The following is a 25347-nucleotide window of genomic DNA, read 5'->3' as shown; positions in this document are numbered from 1 at the left end:
TCCAGCAGGGAGGTTTGTATTTACCTTACCATAGTGTTATTTTGGCAAACTCCAGTATCCTGATATAGCGCAAACAAACCTATAGCCAGGCTAATACTAGCTGGGGAAAAAGTCCTGTTGTTGTGCTATAACCCCCTGAGCACCATTCTATTTGATACACTTAAGACTACAAAGTGTTCTTGTCACTGTATAAACTCACTTGACATAACACCGGTGATGCGTTTTTAACGTGAGTGTGAGGGTAGCAAGATACCGCTATTTGCTGCCTTTTAACTCGGTTTAAAATAAAAGCTATATTTTAACCCATTATAACTTCTATTAATTATAACTAGTACAAAGAAGGATTCTTTTTTTGGATACACTCACCATTGTGTGGGATTTGTCCTTATTTGAATATTTACGTAAATGCTTAAAGTGTCAGTAAACCTCAAAAATAATGTTATATAATTCTGCACATAGTATATATTAGCCTTATCTTTATAAAACCTAATATTCCCTTTGATTTTTTTTAAAAAAATGACTTTTTCAGACCCGCTCTCTGTGCTCTTCTGAGCGGTCTGTTTTTATCACACAGCGCATCGGGCCAGCTGTCTAGTCACAGCCCGGCCGCGCTATTATACTCAGTGCAGCTCGATCCTGCTCTGTCAGACAGCAGGAGCGAGCTCCACTGAGTATAATGGCGATGTCGGGCCGGGCTGTGACTAGACAGCTGGCCCGATGCGCTGTGTGATAAAAACAGACCGCTCAGAAGAGCACAGGGAGCGGGTCTGAAAAACAGTCATTTTTTTTAAAAAATCAAAGGGAATATTAGGTTTTATAAATGTTTGGCTAATATAATGTTATATAATTCTGCACTATGTGCAGAATTATATAACATTATTTTTGAGGTTTACTGGACCTTTAAGCACTACTAATGCATTATGTTGACCCATACAATAAGTAGACAATTAACACTGATCTATTTTCTTCCTTCCTTTTGTTCTAAAATTTGTCAGAGATAAAGACCTGCTTGACTTTACAGCTTCCACCCTCCCTAAGTTACGTGGAATGTCTTCAAACTACTTACCAATCGACATTGAAAGACCACACCGCATAGGCCCAGACAGACACTTGGGTAACTCTAAAGAGGCCTCGCCAAGTTATTTTTAAATGCCTAAATTACCAGGACAAATTAGCTATATTGAGAGCTTACAGGGCTATGAAAGATCAATTTACTGCTCTGTAGAGGTAACTAGAAGACACAAAGATTTTGCACCAATCTGCTCTCGCCTTCATGAACAGGGGCGTAGGGTTGCCCTCCTTTACCCAGTGAAGCTGAAACTTCTGCATATAATGAAAGATGTTGTTTGTGGCCCAACAGATCTAATCCCTCAGTGTTGTCTGATGTACCATGCCAATGGTTCTATGGCCAAGTCAAATAATAAAGGGGAAAGGGGACACCCCTGTCTGGTACCCCTTTGTAGTTCGAATGATGGCAACACTCCCCCATTCATTAAGGATGCTTTAGGAGCATAATCTTTGAAGAAAAGTTGAATATAGGTGATCTCACTCTATCCTATCAAATGCCTTTCCCGTGTCCAACGCCAAGAGGCACGCATCTAGTAATTTAGCATTCCTCCCCCACGCAAACATTACCTCACTTCCATTATATATACACAAAACCATATATTATACAAAGACAACCTCTGAGGGCCAGGGCCAAGGTTTGTAAGTTATGGGGAGTAAGAAACACAGCGAGCAAACATCTACCAATCCAAGGCAATATACAATTCCTACCTGGCTACACAACGGAAGTATTTAGAGCATGGCAAAAGAGACAACTCACTAAACTCAATCAACTCTTCAACCCTGTAACTCTAGAAATCACCTCTTTTCAAGAATTACAAAATCGATTTGGTCTCCCACATACACATAGATTTGCATACTTTCAGTGCAGACACTAGATCAATAAACTTATAGCAGATGGTTTACTGGTTAAGGAATCTACTAATATGGATAAATTGTGCACACTAGCAGGGCAGGGTTCCTATAAAATAACAAATACATATGCTCTGCTATGCAGAAAATATTGGCAAAATGGCTAAACTGTAAAGGCATCACTGTAGATGAAGAATCTATCAGCTATAGTTTCAGAAAGGCACGTGCTTTTACAATCTCTGTAAATTTAAGAGAATCCCACATGAAAATGCTGCGCAACAAGCTTATATAACCCCTGTTTTTTGTTCAAAATGGGTACCAGGGCCAACAATACAGTCAGGCCTTACTTATGGTGGGGCTGTCCTAAATTGAAAATGTTTTGGTATAGAATCTCCTACTGGCTAACAAAAATAACAAAGGAGCAGGTATGCCTTTCGGCTCAACATGTAATGCTCTTACTTCTAAAAGACAGGGCATTTAAGTACAACACTTTCACAACCACAGTCCTTATGCTGGCAAAACAATTAAAGTGAAGGTCAATTTTCATGTGCAAGTGCCCGGTTTTAAAAAAAAAAACTATTTAAAACAGGGGCACTTTCATTCATGAAAATTGACATTTCAGCCGTTTTTTTTTTTAATATACTTACCTTTTCTTCTTGAAGCCGCTCCAGTGCTTCACCAGCACGTCGCAAGCCTCTTCATATGTCAGCAATGACGATTCCGGCATCCTCCAATCACGGCTTCCCCCCAGGGTAATCATTGCCCGAGGCAACGCCGTGATTGGAGAAAGCTGTTTCGTCATTGCTGGGTAAGTAAACCAGGAAGAAGCAGGCAGGGCATTGTTTCAGAACGGCGATCCGGCGTTTCAGAAGAACAAGGTAAGTATTTTTAAAATACGGTGCTATGTCAATTTTCATGAATGAAAGTGCCCCTGTTTTTAATAGTTCTTTTAAAAACCGGGAACTTTCACAGGAAAATTGACCTTCATTTTAATCTTGGCGGGATGGGCAGACAATAAAACACCCCCCTTTCAAAACAAATGTACACACTCAAATGTTAGATGAACAGGCAGATATGAAAGGGGATCCGGAAAAGAGAGTCAAACAGTTTCTTCATAAATGGGAGGCTTATCTAAAATATTTACCAGTACCTGTTAGGGACAGAGTCATTTACCTATTTAGGAACTCTAAATGAGAACCTCAAAAGGCAATTGGTGTTTATCCAACTGTCAAACTTAAGTATACTTCAGATAAAAGACGACCACACTATGGGTCAGACACTACCTCCCCCTCATCTTGTACACACTGGTCTGTGGAGGGTGATCTGGAGGAGCTTTGGGTAAAGGAAATTATGTTAGATAAATATTCGGTTTGGTCTTACTTTTGGTTATATGAGTTATTGTTTAGAGGGGGGAAAGAAAAAGAAAAAAAAAAGAAAAAAAAAGGATCCTAGCCTCTGCATGATGAACATGTGGATTTGGTTCCACGTCACCGAGTTGCATCTTTCATAATGTATACTAATTTCAGTTTTATGTAAAAAAATAAAAAATAAAAAAAATACTAACTAATAATATGTACTTCAATATCTTCATCTTGTTTATTATGTATGTCATGGATCTTTATCACAACAAATAAAGTTTTTTTTTTTCTTCTAAATAAAACGGCTTATCTTTGTGCATTTGTCATGGGTACTATATGACGGCAGTGCAGCGTTCTCCCCAGGACCTTTTAGCTGGTGCCCAGCACCACGGCTGACTTTGCTGTCCACCCCGGCTGACTTTACTTGACCACCAAGCGAAAAATTGCCAATTTTAAAAATGTTTAATTTTTGTTGCACATATCATTAAATACATTTATCTTAAATTATGCAATTAATTTGTGCTTTGAATAGAATAAAATATTACACTGCCCCCACTGCACTTTAATGCTACCCCGGTAGGCAAAATTTTCTGTGGAGAACACTGCAGTGTTTGCAACAATGTCTACAAATAGTGCACAGAACATCTGCACGCTCCTGAGCTCACCTCAGTATCCTTTCCTGAAAAGAAGCTAATTTTGAACAAGACAAACATTTGAAAACCGTTGTAAATTTGCACAATGTGTTTGAATCATGAACGTTCCATTCCCTTGTCTAAGACAGCAACACAACCCGTCATTACTCACCTTACAAAGTCTCCTTCAGCCATGCCATAGCTTGTGGCTTGTTTGTTCAGATCTGCAACCTGCTCTTCTGTAATTTCATCCACATCCACCTCAACATCTAGGTGAGTAAAAACACTCATCACACAAAATAACTTTATATCCTTCCACAGTCACCAGCATGACGCAACCAAGTGAAAAACCAAACCAGTCAGCCGTAGCTCAGACATCATCAACAGTAAGGTTTTATTGACTTACCGATATCTGGGATAACTTCGTCTTCATCGGATTTACTCTCAGAGTCGTCATCATCCTCATCATCCTCTTCTTTGTCTGAAGAATCTCCGAGGTCAGTCACCGTACTGTCGTCATAAGTGTAGCCAATGGAAGCCTTCTTCTCTGACAGCCTGGAAAAAGACAAATTAAATAAAATTAAAAGGAAACAATCTGCACATATGTAGATTAAAGGGTAAATATTTTAAGACACTGATTGACCTTTATAATGTGGCCTAAATGAGGATGATAAGGTACCAAAACAAACATCTCATTACACCACACGCATGAAAGGAAATAGTTGTGGAGATAATGGACAGCTATGTTTTGTAACCAGTAAACCTACTTTTTCTTCTCATCTTCTCCAGGTCTCTGCAGTCCTCCGTAAAGTTCATCAATGTAGATCTGATAAAGACACTGCTCTTCTGTAACTAAAGTGAAAAACATACTATATTAGTGTCTATAAAACTATTAAAACACCCTTTCATCGTTATTACTATACTCATCACATTGGCACTGGAACCCTAATATAAATCATCTACCACTATTTATGCCATAAGAGTGACTCCATAACATTTTTTTTTTGCTTCTCAGCGACTTCAACCCCTTGCGCTAACCTATAATAATCTTACAAACCTGAAAGCGTTCTCCTCACACCAAAGATGTTCTGCACTGTAAGGGGTATCAGCATTTTTTATTATGGCTACTCACTTCCAGCAAAGTCATTCTGAACCAGACCTCGGTAACGCTCGTAATTGCACTTTCGGTCATCAGATTCCTGCTCTGACGTACTGTTTAAGGGTCAAAAAAAAAAAAAAGTCATCTAATATGGGCTGAACAAAAAAACAATTCTCTGTTTCAACACATAACAGGAGGCCCATCTCTTACCTTATAAACCTGCTGCTGATACCTCCCCTCATCCCATAAGCACTGGGTCCCCTGACCCTATTATCTTATAAACCTGCTGCTGTTTCCTGCCCTTATCCCATAGTGCTGGGTCCCCCTGACCCTATTATCTAATAAACCTGCTGCTGATACCTCCCCTTTTCCCATAAGCGTTGGGTCCCCCTGATCCTATTATCTAATAAACCTGCTGCTGATTCCTCCCCTTATCCTATAAGTGCTGGGTCCCCCTGACCCTATTATCTAATAAACCTGCTACTGATTCCTCCCCTTATCCCATAAGCGCTGGGTCCCCCTGACCCTATTATCTAATAAACCTGCTGCTGATTCCTCCCCTTATCCCATAAGCGCTGGGTCCCCCTGACCCTATTATCTAATAAACCTGCTGCTGATTCCTCCCCTTATCCCATAAGCGCTGGGTCCCCTGACCCTATTATCTAATAAACCTGCTGCTGATTCCTCCCTTTATCCTATAAGTGCTGGGTCCCCCCGACCCTATTATCTAATAAACCTGTTGCTGATTCCTTCCCTTATCCCATAAGCGCTGGGTCCCCCTGACCCTATTATCTAATAAACCTGCTGCGGTTTCCTCCCCTTATCCCAAAAACGCTGGGTCCCCCTGACCCCATTATCTAATAAACCTGCTGCTGATTCCTCCCCTTATCCCCCCGACCCTATTATCTTGTAAACATGAAAGTATATTGCAATGTTGCTTTACGGCACATACTTTCAAGGTGTTCACTCTCCCTTTAAAACTAAAATAAATCAGCACTGGATTTCTATATGTACTATGTATGTAGAACTATCACAAATTAAAATATAAATTTTTCCCCCATTTACTAAGACTTACATTGTCGTCAGTAGAGGGGGTTTGTACTCAGGAATATAATCTAAGTGAGCGCGCACATCAAACCGATCGATCATATTGCTGGTGTCTCCTTGCCACGGCATCCTGTTCAAAAAATAAAATTAAATGTCCATAACACTTGTTCCTGGTCAAATCTTATTTTATGGTCATTCCTTCCCCTTCCAACCACTCTGCTAAAACTATAAAGTCGTTTACAAAAGTTCTCACATGTTAACAGGACTCTCAGCTGCAAGAGCTACAGCAGAATCCAGGTGGATCTTGCAAGACCGTCCGTGAACCTGCAGGAACTGAGCAGGATCCTTTTTCTGCAGGGGAAAAAAAAATTATATATAATAATAATAATAATAATAATAATATATGCGATGGGCAATAAAGTAAAATGAGGCATTAAATGAGTGTACAATCCGTAGGACGTCACAGTTGACATTTATAGAAAGAATTAAATGAATGTAGTAGATGTGAATATTCGGGGCTATCTTATACGGCCAAATGCGGCAGACGTCATGCCATTCAGAGCAGAGTTTATGGATTTGCACAGTGCTTTGCAGTTTCATAAGCATAAAATTTGGCTCAGAAAATAGCTGAACAGCCTAAGCGCCTTCCGCTGCATACGAAAGCTCTGAATGCGCCTATCTTATAGAAATGTAACCACCACAGCGCTGCTGTAGATGTGACAATGTATGGTGCAATGCGGATGATGTCACAGAAATACCATGAGTGGTCACATTTGTCTCTAAGTGATTACTTCTGCACACAGATCTTCAACAGTGACATTTATGGAAACACGTGACCATACGGTCACTTGGTGATCACAGTAGCAGAAAGGCCATCAATGGTCACATCAATGAAAGGAAATAAAACAAATCTCTAGGATATCACATCAGCAGAACATAGATTATATTTTTATAAAGGTAAAGAACTATACAGTCTTTAAGGGGTCGCAGTGGTGGTCACGTTTATAGATAACAAATTCTTGTAGGTTACTTTAGAATGCATCACCAGCAAAATCAGACACAGATGCAATTGTGAATCCACATACACAGTTTATCTGTTAAGATGCAAATGTGATCTGATTTATATTGGACGTTCCAAAAGGAAGACTAGAACAAGGTTCAACGAACATTTATATAAAATTAAAAATGGTTTAAAAAAAACATAGTGTACCAAATCATTTCACTCTGGTGCATGGCAGTGACCCAAGAGGTTTAGAAGTACAAATAATAGATTGGATACCACCTAGTAATTGTAACAGATTGAGGACCTTAAGACAACGACAAACAGAATGGATTTACAAATTAAAAAGTTTGAATCCATCTGGACTCAATATTGATTTAGATGTACAGGCTGTTTTATAATTGCATGCACTTAGTAATTGTGTTTTTTCAGATTTATGTATTTTTCTGTATTTTTAAGTATTTTCCAGACTCTTAACTCTTCAATTCTCTGGTTTTTATGTTCACTGGGCACTGTAATATTATCGTATTATAGAAAATATCCATGTACTGATACATATTTTTTATATCGTTTCAGGAATCACATCCATGTACAGATAATATATGATTTTTTGTATTTATATGTATGGATTTATTAAGTTATGTTAGCTTTATATGAATTTTTGTTTTAATAAGAGTTCGAGGTATGTGAGGTTTTAGTCAACAGTTTATTTTTTAATAGGAGTATAGATATGTATCGATTTCACAATGCTGATTGTAATTATTATGCCGCTCTCAATGTGAGTCTCATGCTGAGGATTTTAATGTCATGTTATTGTTTTAATTTTTTTTTTATATAAACATTTGTTAAGTACAATCAATTGCTGCCATTATCAAATGTTTAATTTTATGGTATTTTATGAGAACATTTCTATCTGTATCCTATGTGTATACTTTGCACTGCTAATACCGCTGGTTAAGAGGGTGTGTACCTATAGTGTATCCTGGCTGGTTGTTGCCAGTAACCTATCAGGTGGAAGTACCGGCTTCAAATAGAGACACTCCCCTCAGTTTACTATTATGCTCTTGAAAAAGCCGTACACCGGGGGAAACGCGTCGAGCTCTTTACATTACCTAGAAGGGACCGGATGAAGCTTCCCGCTGTGAGACTAGCCGTGTGCAGTTCTCAGAAGTGACGGTGAGACGTACAAGCTGGCTGTGGGCTTCCTTGCTTCCGGACCGCATATGTTCACATCATAGATTGTGAAAGGCTCATTCTTACCTACCGTTTGTATTGTGTCATGTATACTTGCTAATAAAACTACTACCTTGAATCTGGTCCTTCTGCGCTGTTCTTACTTCACAGTTCAAGGTGTATTACGTTGCTATCCAGTGTGGGGAGAGAGACACAGGACGGAGAGCGGCCGCAATAGGATCGATTAGAAAAATTCAGAACAGTGGGTGGAATCACTCTTATCCCCCTATGTTTTACAGAGGACTAGTCTGGTTACAAGACTATTGGTAACATTGTTAGGTTTTACAAAATATTGGTGAAGCGCTGCTTTTTGTTCGTTTTTCTTTTAAATAAAGATACCAAGAGAATGAAGAAAATTTGATAATAGGAGTAAATTATTAAGTTGCTGCTCTATCTGAATTACGAAAAAGAAAAAAAAATGGTGTTCAGTGTCCCTTTAAAAAGAATTAATTCAAAGGCGGAGCCTGGATGAGCATGGTGGCAGACATGTAAAGTGTGAGCTCCTGCTGTAGTTTCAAGAGAAAGTGGGATTATAATTCTCAAAAGCTTGCAGGTCTGTTATAGGACATTAAATACACTTTACAATAGCAGACAGCAACCAAAAATGTGATTAGAAAACTGCAGATAAAGGAATTCAAGCTGGAAAAAGATTTTACAAGAAAAAGGAGCTACTCAGAAATGGAGACAGAAAAATCATCTCAGCATCAACAATAACCTGATACATCTCCACTAGAAGTCTGGTAAGCCTATAACCAATATACATGCTTAAGGATGATAAGAATATAAGAGTTATAAAACGTTATATAGCCATGTGGGAATAAACAAAGATGGCCACCAGACAGGACTCCTAGCTAGCTGCTGAATATCACACAATGCCTAACAATCTATTTTAAACAGTGCAAAGGGAAATCGATACACAAATAAACCAGGGAGGTTTTAGCACTACATATAGTGATACTTAAGACTGAGGGAAATAAATATTAAGATAAAACAAGTGTGGAGAAGTCAGTTCATAATCTTAACACAGCAGAGAAATGACAGTTTGCACTTCTCCCTCATAACGTTTCCCAAGCTACAATATAAGCTAAAGGCAACAGAGATTACAACTGGTCTATGGATAAACTTTTTTTAAAAAAGGAGGAAAAAAAAAGCCGCAGCATTTAAATTTTAATGAAGATACAGTTTGAGATAACAGCTGCATTTGCCCTCATTAACTAAAGACTTTAAAGGCTGCTTTCTGCATTGTTTGAACTCTGATGACTCTGCATTAACATACAAAAGCAAAGGCAGCACAGTTTCTCTAGCACTAGCAATATTTATTGCAACATGGCAACTAAAAGACAAAATCAATTATCTACACCAGGTAAATCTGCTGCAGCAAATCTTTTCTTCAAATCATCTAAAAGTGATAAAATAAAGGAAATGGAACCTAACACACAAGATGAGGAGTTAGAACATGAATTGGAACCTCAGCAAAATGATGGAGACATTCCTGCTACTAAAGGGGACTTAAGGAACCTAGTCTCCAAAAAAGATATCAATGCAAACTTTAATAAGATGTGGGAAAAAATGGATTCATTTCAAAATACAATAATAAGCAGTCTTGCAGAAATTAAACAAGATATATTGGAGCTTGGAACAAGAGTGGAAACACTAGAAGAAAAGGATGAATCCATAAAAGAAGATATCACTAACATTACACATCAACTGACAGATCAACAACAGGATATAGAAGATATTCTTGAAAAGATGGAAGACTTAGAAAATAGAAGCAGGAGGTGCAACATATGCCTAAAGGGTGTTCCAGAATCAATAACTGCAACAGAACTAAATGAGTATTTAAAACATCTATTTCAAGCCATCACAGGGACATCTGAAGACGGAAAATTTCAAATGGAAAGAGCTCATAGAGCTCTTAGAGCAAAACCAAAGGAGGGGGAACCTCCAAGAGATATAATATCTAAATTATCCCACTTTCAAGAAAAGGAGGAGATAATGGCGGCAGCTAGGAAGAATCCGACTTAAATTCAAAGGATCTGTAATACAATTCTACCAAAACTTATGTCTCAGAACTTTACAGAAACGCTCAGCACTACGTCCCCTAACACAATTGCTACGGAAGAATCAAATAGCGTATCGATGGTGATTCCCCTTCGCACTTCATATATTCCAGGATGGTAAAACAACCACAGTGAAAGTCAAAGAGGATATCTCGGAGGCCTGCCAACTTCTCAAATTAGAATGTCCAGAAATGCGGGAAAGTCAGCCAGACACCAGAAGAAGACCACGCGGACAACAACAAAGCATCTCTCAAACAGAGAAGTGGTCTAAAGTTCCAAAGAAGAAACAAAGACCCTGAATCATGGAGTAGACAGTGACCGAGGCTGGGATTTTTTTTTTCTTTGCCTTCTTTTGGTGCATCCTTAGAAGAGCGCTACTCCCTGATCTCTTGAACTATACCCTACATGTGTCCCTCATAATATTGGCAGAGGATACTGGATACAGATGAGTATATAAATGTCAGTCTACAAAACTAACTTTGCTTGGGATATATTGATAGACATAAAGATGTAAAATTTATGTTATATATAGTCATTGGTTACTTGTGATGGAGGATAAGCAGATTAAGTCCAACATTCACATAAGATCTGGGCAATATCTTTGCCGTATGCCACTACAACCTGCTCCTTAGACCATATATATAATTCCCACTTTCACTAAATTTAAGTTGTTAGTAACTCTATATATTAAGAAACTACTATCCCGACATTATGGTTAGAACTATGCAAATATGCTACAGGGAAAAACAATGTTATAAGATTCTAATGTTTATTGTTGTTTGTTTTTTGTTTATTTAAATTTATTTTATGTACCGTCGAGCAGGTGAGACGAAAGTTTCTCCATCAGGAAAAGTTATACAGGAGAGCAGAGGATTTCATAACATTGCAAGTGGAGATATTGGTCAGCTACAGGTAGAGAAGGGGAGGGGAACTGACTCATGACTCCCAAGATAAGAATAATCTCACATAATGTAAGGGGGTTAAATACGGATAATAAAAGAAAAACAGCAATTACACAGTATCACAACCTAAATGCTAATATTATATTCTTGCAAGAAAAACATTTTACAAATAATCAAATACCCAAATATTGGAGTAGATATTTCACGCAACAATACCACTCCACGACTGACAAAAAAAAGAGAGGAGTATCAATACTTACACATGATGCACTTAACTTTATCAAAGAAGAAGCGCTGACAGATAAAGAGGGCAGGTATCTTATAGTGAGAGGACGTATGCTAGACACCTCGCTTACACTTTGCAATATATACGCACCCAATGAACAACAGCACAACTTTTTTCACCACTTGTCACACCTACTGACACAATGGTCACAATCAAAAATCATATTAGCCGGAGACTTTAATATTAATCTGAAAACACACAAAGTAGATACGCCCCACAAACTCACTAATAAACAAACCAGACATAATTCCATCTCTAAAAATATTAAGAATATCTTAGAATCTCATAATGTGATAGATACCTGGGTAACGTTATATGGGCAGACGAATGACCATACTTACTACTCCCCAGCACACAAAATTTATATCAAATTAGATTATATATTTATTAGTCAGATTCTACTCCCCAGTTTACACAGCTCCACAATTCATGCATGTGTCTGGTCAGACCATTCTATTATCCAGATACAATTAGAGGGACTGGTCAATGTGGACAGACAAAGGTCATGGACTTATGATCCAAATTTATTGAAAAAACCTGAATTATATGACAAAATTATGCATAACTTGACAGAATACTGGAAGATAAACACAACCCCAGAAACCACCCCAACAATCACGTGGGCTGCTCACAAACCATTCATAAGAGGTTTATTGATAAAGGAAAAAGCTCTATACACAAAAAAGTTAAGGCTCACATAGAGATACTCCAACAGGAAATAGAAACGCTTGAAATCCAACATAGAAGCACACTAACCTCAGATATTTTCAATAAACTTACACATAAGCGACAAAGACTAGCTAAGATTTTAAATGAGAACTCCCTTAGAGCTATGCATAAGTTGAAGGCACATTAGTTTATATATGCTAATAAGCCAGATAGATTTCTAGCTCACAAACTAAGGGAAAGGACGAAAAATCTAACTATACAACAACTACAAAAAGAAGACGGGACGCTAATATATCACCCTCAAGACATAACGGACTGCTTTGCACAATATTATGAATCTCTTTATGACGGGAAAAAAGTTCAACATACTACTCAGATGAAAACACTTAGACACCATTTTCTGCAAAAGGCTAAACTCCCGAAACTTAATGCTACAGACATGGAAGCCTTAAACACAGAAATAACAATAAACGAAATCGCCCTAGCAATAAAAGATCTTAAAATAGGCAAGGCGGCGGGTCCTGACTGGTTCTCAGGTGAATATTATAAAGTATTTAAAAAATGTCTGGTCCCCCACTTGCACAAATTCTGCAATGACATCATGCAGGGTACCCGTATCCCACAGGACATATTGCAGGCCAAAATAGTGGTTATACCCAAACCAGGAAGGAATCCCAAAAAATACCAAAACTATAGGCCGATCTCATAGATTAACCAAGATTTAAACATTTTTACAAAAATTTTAGCAAATAGACTCAAATTATATCTACCCTCATTGATACATCCCGACCAGGTAGGATTCATAAAAGAAAGGGAAGCCCCAGATAATGTAAGACGAACGGTGTCTCTGGTGGAGTACTTGGTGGGGACAAAAACGCCTTCTCTGCTCCTATCTCTGGACGCAGAGAAGGCGTTTGATAGGGTCGACTGGGAATATATGTTTGAGACACTAACATTCATGGGTTTCAAAGGACAATTCATGACGGCTATTAAAAACCTGTATTCAGACCCAACAGCAACTATCAGAGCAACGGGCCATCAGTCTAGGCCAATTAAAATATTAAATGGGACACGTCAGGGCTGCCCGCTATCTCCTCTATTATTTGCACTAAGCATAGAACCTTTAGCGGCCTACATCAGGGGAGCAAAAGACATTACCAGAGTAAAAATTAACAAAGAAGAATATAAACTCACCTTATTTGCAAATGACATTTTGCTTACATTGACGAAACCTTTAAGATCACTCCCTCATCTATATCAAGTCATTGATGAATTTTCAAAAATATCAGGCTTCAAAATAAATTCAGATAAGTGTGAGGCTATACCACTGACACTACCACTACATACTCGTAAGTTGATAGAAGCGAATTTTGACTTTAAGTGGGCTAAAAAATATATCAAATACTTGAGAATTAACATAACAAACACACTAGAGGGACTCTATAAGGCAAACTATACTGAGATCTTTAAGACCGTAAGAAGGGATTTGGGTAGATGGAGGAGGGGGTGTTTCTCCTGGTATGGCAGATTATCGATTATAAAGATGAATATTCTACCAAGAATATTATATCTCTTCAGAGCATTACCAATCAAAGTACCGCAAAGAGAGCTAGCAGATCTCCAGATGGACCTAATTAGGTTCCTACGAGGACCCAAAACAGCTAGAATAGCCTCCCAACTATTAAAACACAAACAGCTGGGGGGAGTGGGGGTGCCCAATTTGTTAGACTACTATCAGGCAGCTAGGTTGTCACAAATTACGCTGATAAGCAAAAACTGTTTAGAAATAACTTGGACTAGACTAGAGGCAGACTTAGCTGGGGTGAATGATCCAGCCACGATTGTTTGGAACACCTCAAACACTACAAACAAAACACTATACAAACTCAAGGTGACAGAGGAGTCCAAACATATGTGGAAATACCTCACATCTTCTCTAGGCCTCATACCCAAGGGTACTAAGATAATAACACTGGGTGCTATACTTCCTGCAGAATTTCAAACACTAATATGTAAGTGGGAAAATAAGGGCCTCTACAGAGTTGCAGACTTTTTAGATAAAGGTAAAATGCTCACATACACCCAACTGAAAGATAAACTCCAGCCGGACACCTTACATTGGTTCCTTTATCTTCAGATATCCACCACAATATACAAATACAGACAAAACAAACCATTAAACCCATACACTACAACAGAACGCATTATTGCAACCCCAGGTAGAAATAAAAAACTAATATCACAACTGTACTTGGCAATACAAGATGCAAAAAAAGGCTCCAAATTGCCGCTTCATGAGAATTGGGAAAGAGACTTAGGTGAAACATATGATGATGACAGATGGACACAAATACTTTCTAGGATTAGCAAGGGGCTGATATGCGCAGACCTTATAGAAAATTCTATTAAAACATCTTACAGGTGGTATCTTACACCCATAAGAACTGCACATTATACATTGCAGAAAAGTAGACTCTGTTACAGAGGCTGTGCAGAAATTGGAAATTATATGCATATGTGGTGGGAATGTGGGGAGATTAAACAAATTTGGAACAAACTTTCTAAATTGATAAGTATCCTATTAGATAAATCTATGACGCCAACGGCGGCGCAGGCCCTCTTGCATGTTTCAGATGAATCCTTAAACTTAGCTACCAATATATTCATAAATATACTTTGTACAACCACGAGGATATGTATAGCCAAACACTGGAGAACAGGTTCACCAACGTGGTCAGAAGTGATTAACAGGTTAGATAATATATATGCTATGTCAGAATCTGCCTCTTGGTTGCAGGATACAACAACACATTTCCAAAAGATTTGGGTCCACTGGATCATGAACAGAGATAGAAGTGAGATAAGGGAAATTTAAGTCTTTCAAGAGTTATAACACGATAGGGGATCTCTCCTAAACTTATTACCACTAAGTCTTTTATGGGGAACTTATATACATCTTAGATACAATTTGATGGTTCTCTCTCTGCTCGACGGGAAAGGTTATACAGTTATGAGTTTATTGTTTTACAGTTTCAAAAGTTTATGTTTAATGTTTATAATTATTAAAATAAAAGGAAAACACATTAGAAAAGGGAGGGGAAGGAAGACTATAGATAATTTCGTTCCTACTTCAGGAAAATAAACAGGACCTCATATATTTCCTATGCCTGATGGCAACTTCAGTAGGTGGGAGCTTTTCCTAGGACTCTATGGACTTTCAGAGATTTCAGTAATGATGGAGATACATTGGGAAAGCCGGATGGATATACTAATTGCTGAGAGAAGTTGTTTCATCCTCCAACTCTTTTTTATGTTGTTTGAGACAGATATATGGAATTATAAAACTTTATCGAACATGATAAGAGGTCCTGAGACTGTAACAATGAATATAAATATGTTTATCTGAACTAGGGGCATGATGTATTAGATATGTCTCTTGTCTTCCTTTCTGACAATAAAGATTATTTCAACTAAAAAGAATTAATTCTGTAGGTCAGATGTTACAAAGTCTCACCTGACGGCGAGTTATAAAAAACAAAGACACCGTTTGAGGTTTGTAAAGTTCTAACTATTGGAAATCTGGGAGCCATCTAAGAACAGATTCTTTTCTGAATACAATATTTTTGCTCTAGGAGTTTAATATTGAAATGGTCAAATGCTAACCTATGGCTGCACCAATATTGTGTTTACTAGAGTATGCGACTTCTATTTAACCCCTGTATTCACTACGCATTGGTTTATTTTGTATACCTTTACCGAGAAACACTACCAGCATGTACCTTATTTATTTCAAGGGCCATAATGGTTGAAAAATTAAATACTCTAATCCGTTAACCTGCAATGGGATTAAAGGGACAATCAACACTCGAGGTAATATTATGCGATATTGAAAAATAAAAAACGAAGATCCGCCTGCACCATACCCCTTCTGCCTTGCCTACTTGCTTCTTGTAGTAATCACCGTCGATAACTTCTCTAATACGAGGTAATTATGGAAGCTTAACTCCCCCCACCGTTACGTAGCTACCTTCTTCTTCAGATGATCAGCCAATCAGAATCCAATCCTCGGTCAGAAATTGCACGCCTCGTATTAGAGAAGTTATCGACGGTGATTAGTACAAGAAGCAAGTAAACTAGGCAGAAGGGGTATGGTGCAGGCGGATCTTCGTTTTTTTATTTTTCAATATCGCATAATGTTACCTCGAGTGTTGACTGTCCCTTTAAGCACCGCTCAGGATATGAAAAATCGCCATTGATCCAATCAGCAGCGCTAGTCCCACGACCCAGAAGTGTAACTAGTGATGTCAACTGAATGAGCAGCTTTTTTTTTAAATTGACCAGCAGTGATCCGCAGGTCCAGAGTGATTGGTCTATGTTCAACATCTTTGTGCGGGTTAAAGGGACAGTCTACACCAGAATTTGTATTGTTTTAAAAGATAGATAATCCCTTTATTACCCATTTCCCAGTTTTGCATAACTAACACAGTTATAATAATATACTTTTAACCTCTGTGATTATCTTGTATCTAAGCCTCTGCAAACTGCCCCTTTTTTCAGTTCTTTTGACAGACTTGCAGTCTAGCCAATCAGTGCCTGCTCCCAGATAACTTCACGTGCACGAGCACAGTGTTAACTATATGAAATATGTGAACTAACACCCTCTAGTGGTGAAAAACTGTTAAAATGCAATCTGAAAGAGGTGGGCTTCAAGGTCTAAGAAATTAGCATATGAAACTCCTAGGTTAAGCTTTCAACTAAGAATACCAAGAGAACAAAGCAAAATTGGTGATAGAAGTAAATTGGAAAATTGTTTAAAATTACATGCCCTATCTGAATCCTGAAAGTTTATTTTGGCCTAGACTGTCCCTTTAAACACACAGAAGTGTAGGGTCGATAGAGCATGCAGGGTCCCAGAGTAAGACTGCTTTAATTATTATACACGAGTAAGGTGTTTTTTCCACTTTTTTTGCATTTCCTCCTAGATGGCCTCTCCCCACCCGAGTTGTGGGACAACTAAATACTGTAACAACTTAGAACATGTCATTTTTAAACTATTATGGCCCTTTAAAGACAATTGACATCACATGGAGAAAAAGAAAATACTATAGTCATACACAGAGAAATTACTGATTTATTAACTGCAAATCAGACCCAGAATGTGTTACAATCTCACTGAAAAAACAAAGTCACGGCAGCCACCCTTAGTAAGCACCGTGCATATTTATAATATAGGAAAACTAACACACTGTGCCACTTACAATCTTCTCATAATACTCTCGCCGCCGCTCTGCTCTCTTCTTATAATCCACCATCATCCCTCGTAGCTTCCGCTCGTGTTTACGAGCTTCATGCCACATCCTGGACCCAGTCTTCATCCGCCTATCGACTTAACGGGGGAAAAGAATAAATAAATCCAACAAAAAATTTATAACACAAAAAGAAAAATATGGTATGATTGTTTTTAACTCTTAAACAGCTCAACGATTTTAGCTAAAGTCATTCAGCGTAACTCATACGGTCAGTAAATCCAAACACTGTGCATTAAGAAGTGATAAATATTGTGTTTCTCGTATGGTAATAAGAGGATTTTAATGCCAAGGTTAAAGCCAAAACCACTGAACTAATTTTTTTTGTGTTGTAGTTTCCAAGCATTTAACCCATTTGTCAGTAATGTGCTGCAGACCTCTAATATCACTTTATTAATGACTGGCAAAACTAGCTGTATATTGCTTTGTGCACTGCTCTAAGCAATCACTATCTAGTATGTAGTTGGTTCAGGCTGTTTGCTGCATTTTGAAGACATTTTAGGTTAATAATAGTAATTGATTTCTGTCTCACTAGGGATCATGAGGCAACCACAATTTTTTAGCAAGGTGTGGTTTAAATCCATTTATAGAAAAGGAACACACAAAAAAGTTAAAATAACCTGGTCTAACAAAATACAGCATTTTATATAAGTACATCCCCTTACATGAAGGCACTCATAAAGAGACAAAGCACTCTACCAGGAACCAACAGCTCATCAGCTAGTTCTATGGCGATTTACCACCTAGGAGCAGCCTCTTTTAGCCCAGTTATGCTTTTTACAGAGGAAAACTTTGCTAAAGTATATCAATCTGATCCCACCTAATAAGGTCAGTCCAGCCCTGAAATACCGGGCAATTCCACTCTGAACAAGGAACATTACAACCCCAGACAATAATTTCAGCCTTCTCTGAGCCTCGTCAGTGAGATGCAGCCATATTCCTCAAAGCACACACTGGGCAAGGCGTCCACGTCTTGTTTCCCCCCATCAGCTTAGGGAGACCTAACCAGGGTCATAATACAAATATATACAAAGACAGAAGTGCTCTACCAGGAATTACCAACTCAGTATGCATATAAAGCTTACAATCACTTTATATACATGTTAGGAAAACTACATATACTTACCAACCTAAGTCTCCTCTGTATAATTGTGCTGTTTAATAACATGAACATAACATACACAGTATGCAAGATCTGTCTCTCTGCCATAGGATAACTTCAATATAACATACAGTATGCAAGATCGATCTCTCTCTGCCATATAACCACCTCAATATAACATACACAGTATGAGAGATCTCTCTCTCTGCCATATAACCTCAATATAACATACACAGTATGAGAGATCTATCTCTCTGCCATATAACATACACAGTATGAGAGATCTATCTCTCTGCCATATAACCTCAATATAACATACACAGTATGAGAGATCTCTCTCTCTCTCTGCCATATAACCTCAATATAACATACACAGTATGAGAGATCTATCTCTCTGCCATATAACCTCAATATAACATACACAGTATGAGAGATCTCTCTCTCTCTCTGCCATATAACCTCAATACAGTATAACATACACAGTATGAGAGATCTCTCTCTGCCATATAACCTCAATATAACATACACAGTATGAGCGATCTCTCTCTCTGCCATATGATAACCTCAATATAACATACACAGTATGAGAGATCTCTCTCTGCCATATAACCTCAATATAACATACACAGTATGAGCGATCTCTCTCTGCCATATGATAACCTCAATATAACATACACAGTATGAGCGATCTCTCTCTCTGCCATATGATAACCTCAATATAACACACAGTATGAGAGATCTCTCTCTGCCATATAACCACCTCAATATAACATACACAGTATGTGAGATCTCTCTCTCTCTGCCATATAACCTCAACATACACAGTATGCGAGATCTCTCTCTGCCATATAACCACCTCAATATAACATACAAAGTATGAGAGATCTCTCTGCCATATGATAACCTCAATATAACATACTCAGTATGAGAGATCTCTCTCTCTCTCTGCCATATGATAACCTCAAAATAACATACACAGTATGAGAGATCTCTCTCTGCCATATGATAACCTCAATATAACATACTCAGTATGAGAGATCTCTCTCTCTCTCTGCCATATGATAACCTCAATATAACATACACAGTATGAGAGATCTCTCTCTCTGCCATATGATAACATCAATATAACATACACAGTATGAGAGATCTCTCTCTGCCATATAACCTCAATATAACATACACAGTATGAGCGATCTCTCTCTGCCATATGATAACCTCAATATAACATACACAGTATGAGCGATCTCTCTCTCTGCCATAGGATAACCTCAATATAACATACAGTATGCAAGATCGATCTCTCTCTGCCATATAACCACCTCAATATAACATACACAGTATGAGAGATCTCTCTCTCTGCCATATAACCTCAATATAACATACACAGTATGAGAGATCTATCTCTCTGCCATATAACCTCAATATAACATACACAGTATGAGCGATCTCTCTCTCTGCCATAGGATAACCTCAATATAACACACAGTATGCAAGATCTCTCTCTCTGCCATATAACCTCAATATAACATACACAGTATGAGAGATCTCTCTCTGCCATATGATAACCTCAATATAACATACTCAGTATGAGAGATTTCTGTCTCTGCCATATGATAACCTCAATATAACATACACAGTATGAGAGATGTCTCTCTGCCATATGATAACCTCAAAATAACATACACAGTATGAGAGATCTCTCTCTGCCATACGATAACCTCAATATAACATACACAGTATGAGAGATCTCTCTCTGCCATACGATAACCTCAATATAACATACACAGTATGAGAAATCTCTCTGTCATATGATAACCTCAATATAACATACACAGTATGAGAGATGTCTCTCTGCCATAGGATAACCTCAATATAACATACACAGTATGAGCGATCTCTCTCTCTCTCTGCCATAGGATAACCTCAATATAACATAAAACAGTATTCCTCTCTCTCTATACACAACACGACAATTTGCTGCTGTTGAATAACCGGAACATAACATACACAGTATGATCTCTATTATTACTAGAATAACATAAATCACAAGTGTGTGAATCATGTTAGAAAAGGTTATGCTTTTATGCACTGTATTAGAGTTGTCATCACATGTCAAAGAAATAGATTACGTTATAAAATATAACTTATTTTTATTTATTAAAATAGACAGCTAATATTGTGTTGCTGTCCTCACTAGTTTTGTTATAAACACTTCTCCTTTAAGTTGACAATTATTATTATTGATTCTTCAGTTGGTTTTCATCATAGGGATTGTAAAATATAACATTTAGAGCCTTATGACTTTTGGGTTGTGTCTTCTGTAATTATTAATGGCCTGCATAAATGGCTTGTTTTTTAGAAGTCACTATATACTGGTCATAAGTATTATAGTTTTAGCTTTCTATAGATTTTACTTGTATCATTGCTAAAAAGGTAAGAAGAAATGGTAAAGTGGCTAATGTAGCTGTAGAAATATAGAGTAAATTGTTCTATATGGTATAACGTTTGTGCACACTTGGTTACTTAAATCTTAAAGTAAGCTATGATTATATCCATATTCCTATAAGTTGATGCTCACTAAGGAGCTAGTAAAAGATGAGTTCATGGATTTTCACTTAGGCACAAATTGATTTAATGTTTTCGTCAGATTATATGACAAAAAAAATAATATGTTACTATTTTAAACACTGTTGTACATATGTTTTTTCTTTTTTGTACTTATAACTTGTGCATAGTTATTATTTTAGTGGATCAATAGTAGGCTTATTACTTTAAAGCAGGGGTCGCCAACCTTTCGGACATCAGGGACCACTAAACTCACAATTTTGAATCCAGTGGACCACTAACATAATTTTTTTTAAAAGGTACAAACCTCTATAATGTGTGTGTATATATATATATATATATATATATATATATATATACACATATATACATACATACCTGTACATAACTAGTATAACCATAGCTAAGTTTACATTATGTATATATTTACACATTTTTAAGAGTATTTTTTTGGAATTAACTAATTGAATGACAGAACCGAGAGAATACTTCCGAATGACAGATGAAGGGTGAGTGACAACTTTTGAGCTGCAAATAGAGAGGCAGAAAGTGGGAACAAAATAAATGTTTAAAATGACCGCAAGACTTCCAAGTTACCTCCCCAGTTAGGAATTATTTAAAACTACTTATGATCATGGACAGAGTTGGAGTTATAAATTAAGTTTATATCATAAAGCTCTCAATATGGATGTGAGCTAAGCATGACTGATGTTACTGGCAATTACTATAATACTGGTGGGATATGGCTGATCTGCTGGATGGCAATTACTATAATACTGGTGGGATATGGCTGATCTGCTGGATGGCAATTACTATAATACTGGTGGGATATGGCTGATCTGCTGGATGGCAATTACTATAATACTGGTGGGATATGGCTGATCTGCTGGATGGCAATTACTATAATACTGGTGGGGTATGGCTGATCTGCTGGATGGCAATTACTATAATACTGGTGGGATATGGCTGATCTGCTGGATGGCAATTACTATAATACTGGTGGGATATGGCTGATCTGCTGGATGGCAATTACTATAATACTGGTGGGATATGGCTGATCTGCTGGATGGCAATTACTATAATACTGGTGGGATAAGGCTGATCTGCTGGATGGCAATTACTATAATACTGGTGGGGTATGGCTGATCTGCTGGATGGCAATTACTATAATACTGGTGGGGTATGGCTGGTCTGCTGGATGGCAATTACTATAATACTGGTGGGGTATGGCTGGTCTGCTGGATGGCAATTACTATAATACTGGTGGGATAAGGCTGATCTGCTGGATGGCAATTACTATAATACTGGTGGGATAAGGCTGATCTGCTGGATGGCAATTACTATAATACTGGTGGGGTATGGCTGATCTGCTGGATGGCAATTACTATAATACTGGTGGGGTATGGCTGATCTGCTGGATGGCAATTACTATAATATTGGTGGGATATGGCTGATCTGCTGGATGGCAATTACTATAATACTGGTGGGGTATGGCTGATCTGCTGGATGACAATTACTGTAATACTGGTGGGATAAGGCTGATCTGCTGGATGGCAATTACTATAATACTGGTGGGGTATGGCTGATCTGCTGGATGGCAATTACTATAATACTGGTGGGGTATGGCTGATCTGCTGGATGGCAATTACTATAATACTGGTGGGGTATGGCTGATCTGCTGGATGGCAATTACTATAATACTGGTGGGGTATGGCTGATCTGCTGGATGGCAATTACTATAATACTGGTGGGGTATGGCTGATCTGCTGGATGGCAATTACTATAATACTGGTGGGATATGGCTGATCTGCTGGATGGCAATTACTATAATACTGGTGGGATATGGCTGATCTGCTGGATGACAATTACTGTAATACTGGTGGGATAAGGCTGATCTGCTGGATGGCAATTACTATAATACTGGTGGGGTATGGCTGATCTGCTGGATGGCAATTACTATAATACTGGTGGGATATGGCTGATCTGCTGGATGACAATTACTGTAATACTGGTGGGATAAGGCTGATCTGCTGGATGGCAATTACTATAATACTGGTGGGGTATGGCTGATCTGCTGGATGGCAATTACTATAATACTGGTGGGATATGGCTGATCTGCTGGATGACAATTACTGTAATACTGGTGGGATAAGGCTGATCTGCTGGATGGCAATTACTATAATACTGGTGGGGTATGGCTGGTCTGCTGGATGGCAATTACTATAATACTGGTGGGGTATGGCTGGTCTGCTGGATGGCAATTACTATAATACTGGTGGGATAAGGCTGATCTGCTGGATAGCAATTACTATAATACTGGTGGGATATGGCTGATCTGCTGGATGGCAATTACTATAATACTGGTGGGATAAGGCTGATCTGCTGGATAGCAATTACTATAATACTGGTGGGATATGGCTGATCTGCTGGATGGCAATTACTGGAATTCAGGTAGAATGGCTTTGTGTGCTGGAAATTTATTAGAATGAAAAATAATTAATATTTAATAATAAAAAAAGAAAATGGAGGGGAGGAAGACAAACAGTGATGTAAATCTAAATCCATCTGAAGGAATTAAGAAAACTATTACAAAGAGACAGGTAAAGGGAAGAAAATAAATGAAATATAAGAGATACAATTTTTTTCAGATTTTCTTTTTTTATATACTATACTTCCACTATTTCAAGCCAAGACTATATCAACCTCTCTGAGCAGCGTGCTGGGCAGGAGGAGTTAAATATATAATCTAGCAATGCAAGTTGTGCAGTACTATGCAACGTGCGTAGGGAGATTGTAATTTAACTCCTCCGTCGGTTTTCACTGATGTCCAGACAGGCACTGTAGGGAGTTGCAGCGCGACGAGGGTGACACCATCAGAGAAGATTAATTCCTACTTGATGGTGTCAGTTACCACCAACATCTTCTCGTGGACCACGGACCACTGGTTGGCGACCGCTGCTTTAAAGCCTTTTATTTTGATCTTGAATTCTGAACTGTTAGTACCACAGAGATAGTTAACCCTTTAAGGACACAGCTTTTAGTTTGCTCAATTGTTTTATGACGGAAAATTTCCGTCATATGTCCTTAAGAGGTTAAATTGCTGGTTGTGATTGTCTGAATACTTAGTTATGCTGTTATATTTATAGCTTCAGACCGAAACAAAGTGTTACAACTTTACTCTTATGTTCCATTTGTTAATGTATCCGCTTTCAACTAGAATGCTCATTTGCTTTGTACTTGCTAGACAGTTTTATAGTGTAAGGAGATATTCACTCCATGTATGTTTACTGTTATTAGCAAGGCAGCTTGTATTTGTCATAGTATTTAAAGCGCAGTGTACAAAACAAATCTCCAGCTCTTCTATTTTCTATTACCTATCGTATGCGATTTGGTTAAATTACTTTAGGTTTAATTAAAGTCTCTTTTCCTTTAAGCAATTTGCTCAGAAGTAATACTTGATATTAACTTTAACTTCTAAATTGCATACGTTCTTTACATATGTTTTTTTGTGCTGTTTTTCCTAATTTCTATGCCACATTTACTGACTATTAGGCTATGAGCACATTTGTGCCATTAACTTCTACTGATCCATAATATTTAGCTTTCCGTTAGCATAAATCATTTAAGTTTACCAACTTTTAACTTATTGTTTTATCCTTCAACTTAGGAGAGCAAAGTTTAGAAACAGGAAACCCCTGACGCGGCGTTTCACATACGCTTCCTCAGAGGGGGTTTCCTATTTTTAAACTTTGCTCTCCTAAGTTGAAGGATAAAACAATAAGTTAAAAGTTGGTAAACTTAAATGAAGTATTACTTCTGAGCAAATTGCTTAAAAGACTTTAATTTAACCTAAAGTAATTTAACCAAATTGCATATGATAGGTCAGGGCTCGACAAACCCAGGAGCCTGGGAGCCACTGGCTCCTAGAATTTTACCCCTGGCTCCTAACTTTTTGGATTATTCTCCATATATCTATATACATATCCAACTGTCTGGCTCCTAAAAATATGCCTGGCTCATAAATATTCTTACTGGCTCCTAATTTTTGAACATATTCGTCAAGCACTGTGATAGGTAATAGAAAATAGAAGAGCTGGAAATTTGTTTTGTATACCACGCTTTAAATACTATGACAAATACAAGCTGCCTTGCTAATAACAGTAAACATACA

The 25347-nt window shown here is 37.8% G+C and overlaps 1 protein-coding gene across 7 annotated transcripts in view; it reads right to left on the bottom strand.

Moving 5' to 3' along the window:
* Positions 1 to 25347, bottom strand: part of CLASRP (CLK4 associating serine/arginine rich protein) — a 115568-nt gene that overhangs the window by 86028 nt on the left and 4193 nt on the right. For 4 of the 7 annotated variants that reach the window (XM_053688758.1, XM_053688755.1, XM_053688760.1 and 1 more), the window contains exons 2-8: positions 17462 to 17582; positions 6307 to 6404; positions 6082 to 6183; positions 5040 to 5119; positions 4675 to 4759; positions 4314 to 4462; positions 4080 to 4176 (exon numbers count right to left, since the gene is read on the bottom strand). In XM_053688758.1, coding sequence (XP_053544733.1) covers positions 4080 to 4176; positions 4314 to 4462; positions 4675 to 4759; positions 5040 to 5119; positions 6082 to 6183; positions 6307 to 6404; positions 17462 to 17578 — 728 coding nt within the window. In that variant the 5' untranslated portion in view covers positions 17579 to 17582. Of the gene's footprint in view, positions 1 to 4079; positions 4177 to 4313; positions 4463 to 4674; positions 4760 to 4964; positions 5120 to 6081; positions 6184 to 6306; positions 6405 to 17461; positions 17590 to 25347 lie in introns of those variants that run through there. The other 3 variants (XM_053688756.1, XM_053688757.1, XM_053688761.1) reach the window with 2 other exon arrangements.

The sequence above is a fragment of the Bombina bombina genome, chromosome 7, assembly GCF_027579735.1.
Source record: "Bombina bombina isolate aBomBom1 chromosome 7, aBomBom1.pri, whole genome shotgun sequence".
NCBI lineage: Eukaryota > Metazoa > Chordata > Amphibia > Anura > Bombinatoridae > Bombina > Bombina bombina.
The sequence above is the reverse complement of the archived record's forward strand: the minus strand, read 5'-3'. Positions and strand labels throughout refer to the sequence as shown.